Genomic DNA, 4182 nt, shown 5'->3' with positions numbered 1-4182 from the left:
TTTTTTTTTTTTTTTTTTTTTTTTTTTTTTTTTTTTTTTTTTTTTTTTTTTTTGATAAATTAAATTAAATGAGTTGTTAGAAAGAAACCCAATTGTTTAATAAGGCAACAAAAGTAAAAACAGAGAAACAAATATTAGTCCATTCAAAGCTGGAACAAAAGAAGAGAAAAATTGAAGCAGTGAACTTTTTAGTTTTCCCTCCATATCTCATCCAGTGAACTCCCAACGGATCCTCTGGCTTACAAACCACAAAGGCTTAGGTTGTTTTATATTTTTAGCGGTAATTAGATTGCAATTATGTGCAAGTTTTTTCCTTTATGTATTAGGTTTTTCTTCTACTAAAGATAGGTCCCTTTTAACCATTGTGAATATTAGGAAATAGACCAATGTTTTGTTCGTATATCTATTATGATTTAGCATCCCTGAAATTTTAAATAAGAAAGGGAGAGGTAGGATCTTATAATTCTTACAGATGGATCTATTGAACTCTCACAATGTTTTGTTCGCTGTCAAACCTGCCTATATGGTCACAAAAACAGGGGCAAACTTCACCAAGATACGAAGCTTTGTCTAAATGGGGCTAAGAACAACCAGATTGTGCCAATAGGGCTGCCTGCAGTCAATTGGATGGAAGGAGTTCTCCAACCTTAACAGAGAATTATTTCTTGATTTGTACATGGAAGGTCTTTTCGATGGAGATTGACAAGAAGTTTCCATCTATCACAGAAATCATTAAGGCCAATGCTTTGTGTGGGTGAGGCATAAAATGGGTAGGTGAAATTAACAAGAGGAAGGCTATCATGGGTTTGTAGTTGCAAAACAAATCATTGATGTGATCCATAAATAGATGGAAGGCTATCATGCACATGAACAATTGTTGGTCCACAATTAGTGACAACACAAGGAGTTTGAAGTTTTGGGAAGAACACTTGCACCAAAAGACATCACTCGTTCTCAAAGAGAGTGGATCAAAATCTAAAATCTACCCTTAAATATATAAAATCTAGAAACATCTATGGCAATAAGGGACCTTATGGAGCATTAAGTGAATCTTCCAAACGGACGTCTAATTTTCAGTACTACCAGGAAGCAGAAGTGTGCATTAAAGTAGAGGATATTACAACAGCTTCATCCCTTTAAACTTGCAACAATGTTTGGTACATGACATATCAGATTCAGTCACCAAAGAGTCTAAGGTATCAACTAAAAAGAGTAGAGCACAGTGCCTACAATCAGCTAGATAGCACGATTAGGGGATGCAATTATCCTATATGATTTCCTTCAAATTTAAAGCAGTGAAATTGTGGATTCATTCCGAACTACAAGGTAGATATAATGCAAAAATGTGGATCATAGAACTAAACCTGCATCATGCGCATGTCAAATCGACCAACAAAGACAGTCACTGAAACAAGTAGATCAAAAACAGTCTTGAATAAATCAGCAGAAGTTCTGCAAAAAACCATCAAAAGAATACTTCAAAAATCTATAAACATGCACACCCACATTAAAGGAAGGAAAGCGATCAAGAATCATAGTAAACATAATACCCTGAATACCAAGGAACCATATCAAGGAAATCAGGCCTCATTTGCTTTTTCTTCAGCTTTTCATATTCTTTAACAGATAAAGGATGAGAAAGAGCCCACCTGTTAATCATACAAATTAATTAAGCAACCAAAAGAAAATTATACTCCACGTGCAACTTCAAAATCCACAAATAAATCATTTAATGGTAGAAAATGAGATGAAAAGTATTATAAAACCTAAAAAATAGCTCCAGCCAGATTCATGCTTCAAAAAGGTAAAGTGATATCCTAGACCCAACCAAAAGGGATAAAAGTTAAAGCTGAACAAAACTGACTAAGAGAAAAAAAAAAAAAAGCAAACCTGACATAAAATAATTTGATTCCATATTCTCAAGTCAGTTCAATTGGTTTTCTTGATTAAATCAGTTCAATTGTATTCAATCAATGACTCTAAATAGCGTGAACAATTAAGAGACCCCTACTAAAATGATGAGAAATGGAAGTGGAAAGGCGTAGGGACTTGCAATAGAAAAATGCTTGAGCGTCGACTATATAAATTCCAATAAGGAACATGCAGACTAAAGAACATAATATCATTACTATTTCAATCTTAACCTAATCAAGACATCTTCAGCTCCTAGACTCCTACTAAAATGATGAGAGTTAAATACTAATTAAAAAGGGAATATCAGGTAGAGCAACCGCCAAATACTTACCCTGTCGACCGTTCCACCACATAGTTTGCAATGTAAAGGCCAATGAATGTAGCCCAGAGTGAGTATATGGGTGAAATACCATCAGATGGACCAGCGCACGAGCCATTACACGCTAACTAAAGCAGTGAAAGAAGGTGACATGAGAAAAACAAATGAAAAGAATATAACACAAACACATACAGTAAACCCACGTATTAACAGAGATGAATTCTATATGCACCTCGCTATAAATTACCCACTTAGACAAAAGTGGGTAATCACTTGCAGACCCAACGGGTGCGAACCAAGACAAGCACACCTGATCCTTCATTTCATTTACGCGAAGAAATTTTGCAAGCCAAGAGTTTCTCTCTTCCTTCTTCCAGAAAGTAAACCAATTAGAGGTTCTCCGCTGAAGTGTTCTGTCTTTCAAGACAGCACTATTGCCACAGTGACTGTAAAACACACAGCAGGCTATACTTATGACCTACACCATGAATGAGAGCAAGAATTGATATAGCAACATGGGAAAAGAGAATGTAATAGTAAACCACAGGAGGCATCCACAGAACTTACAGCACAATTCTGAAAAATTGCCAATAGCTCAGGCCTCTTTCCAGCAACACGTGAGACCAAACCAATATACCAGAGGCCAATAAAGAGAACATGAAATACTGCAAGAAACAGAATGGAAGAGATGTATATCGTTATGAACATTGAAAGATTCATCCTTATATCCACTCCCATTGACTGAAAACTTGGAAGATGATACACAGCTGCCACTAAAATCCAGGCTATGTACCTGAAAACATCAATAACTCAAATTTCCACGAGCACATATACACGGCTAGGAAGTATTAAATGTCAAACAAAAGCAGTATAATTGAGACGTGGAAACTCACCACCGACTGAAATTTGAATAGCTAGGTTTAATGGTTTTCCCAATAAATGGTGATGAAAAGAAATAAAAGAAACCAAGCAAACATGAATACATAGACCACCATTTGATATTCTGATCCAACTTGTCGATGAGCGTGTGCATGTTGTCAGAAGATATAAAAAATAAGCAACCAACCACAACCGCAATGATAGCATGACGTGAATGCTCATGAGGATACGGATATGTATGAGTGAAGATGGTCCGAACCCTCTTCATTTTGAGGGTATCTAATAAACCAACAGAGATGTTGTCAGAGCCCATAGTCCTGCACGCACGAAGAATATCACTTCGTTTAGATAAACAAATCCAATCCTACTTCTTCAATACATCTAGGGCATCCACCCATCAAGAAACATAACAAAAATTACAATTCAAGATTTCACGAACAATAATCTTAATGCATCTTCCAGTATTAACTTCATTTCAAATGCTTAACTTGCAAGTTCTTAATATCGTAACAAACCTAAAATCACCAATCCTCATCAAACAAAGACCTCCTCCTCCCCGTCGTCAATCACGAAGAAATCCAAAACCCTAAAAGTTTCACACCAAATCACAACCGCTTCAAATGTTTCAAAAAAAAAAGGCTCCACAAACGAAAGACATCGCAAATTCAATTTATGTGCCAAACGGAAGAACCGAAATCAAAGAACATGCAAAATTAGGCATCAAATGAAGTCATATTGCCAGGAATCAAACAGGAAACAGAAATTCAAAAAGAGAAACGGAGAAAGAAAAGCACATACCAAATAGAACCGGTGCGAGAGGAACGAAAGAAGAGAATAGACTAGAAGTTGATGAAGCAATATATAGAAGAAGAAAAGGGCATCTTCTCAAAGGTCGTGTGCATCTGAGTCTCTGAGAACGTCTGCTGCATTAAAGAACACAACCATGGCATATTCCTTTGGAACCAACAAGACGATGACGAGGCCTCGTTACAGAGAGGCTCGACGACACGGGGCCTCGCACGTAAACCAATTGCCAGTGCGAGTGGGAATTCATTGACTCGCAGATTTGC

General features: G+C 36.7%; 1 protein-coding gene across 1 annotated transcript in view; it reads right to left on the bottom strand.

Annotated features, from left to right (window-relative positions):
- LOC111496095 overlaps window positions 1-4182 on the bottom strand; it is a 9185-nt gene extending 5003 nt beyond the window's left edge. The window contains exons 1-7 of the mRNA XM_023146380.1: window positions 3911-4182; window positions 3127-3429; window positions 2801-3026; window positions 2466-2711; window positions 2246-2361; window positions 1551-1649; window positions 1365-1452 (exon numbers count right to left, since the gene is read on the bottom strand). Of these exons, the coding sequence (XP_023002148.1) occupies window positions 1365-1452; window positions 1551-1649; window positions 2246-2361; window positions 2466-2711; window positions 2801-3026; window positions 3127-3425 (1074 nt within the window). The 5' untranslated portion in view covers window positions 3426-3429; window positions 3911-4182. The remainder of the gene's footprint in view (window positions 1-1364; window positions 1453-1550; window positions 1650-2245; window positions 2362-2465; window positions 2712-2800; window positions 3027-3126; window positions 3430-3910) is intronic.

This window comes from Cucurbita maxima, unplaced genomic scaffold (genome assembly GCF_002738345.1).
Source record: "Cucurbita maxima cultivar Rimu unplaced genomic scaffold, Cmax_1.0 Cma_Scf00022, whole genome shotgun sequence".
Taxonomy (NCBI): Eukaryota; Viridiplantae; Streptophyta; class Magnoliopsida; order Cucurbitales; family Cucurbitaceae; genus Cucurbita; species Cucurbita maxima.
Note: the sequence above shows the minus strand (reverse complement) of the source record. Positions and strands in the feature narration are given on the sequence as shown.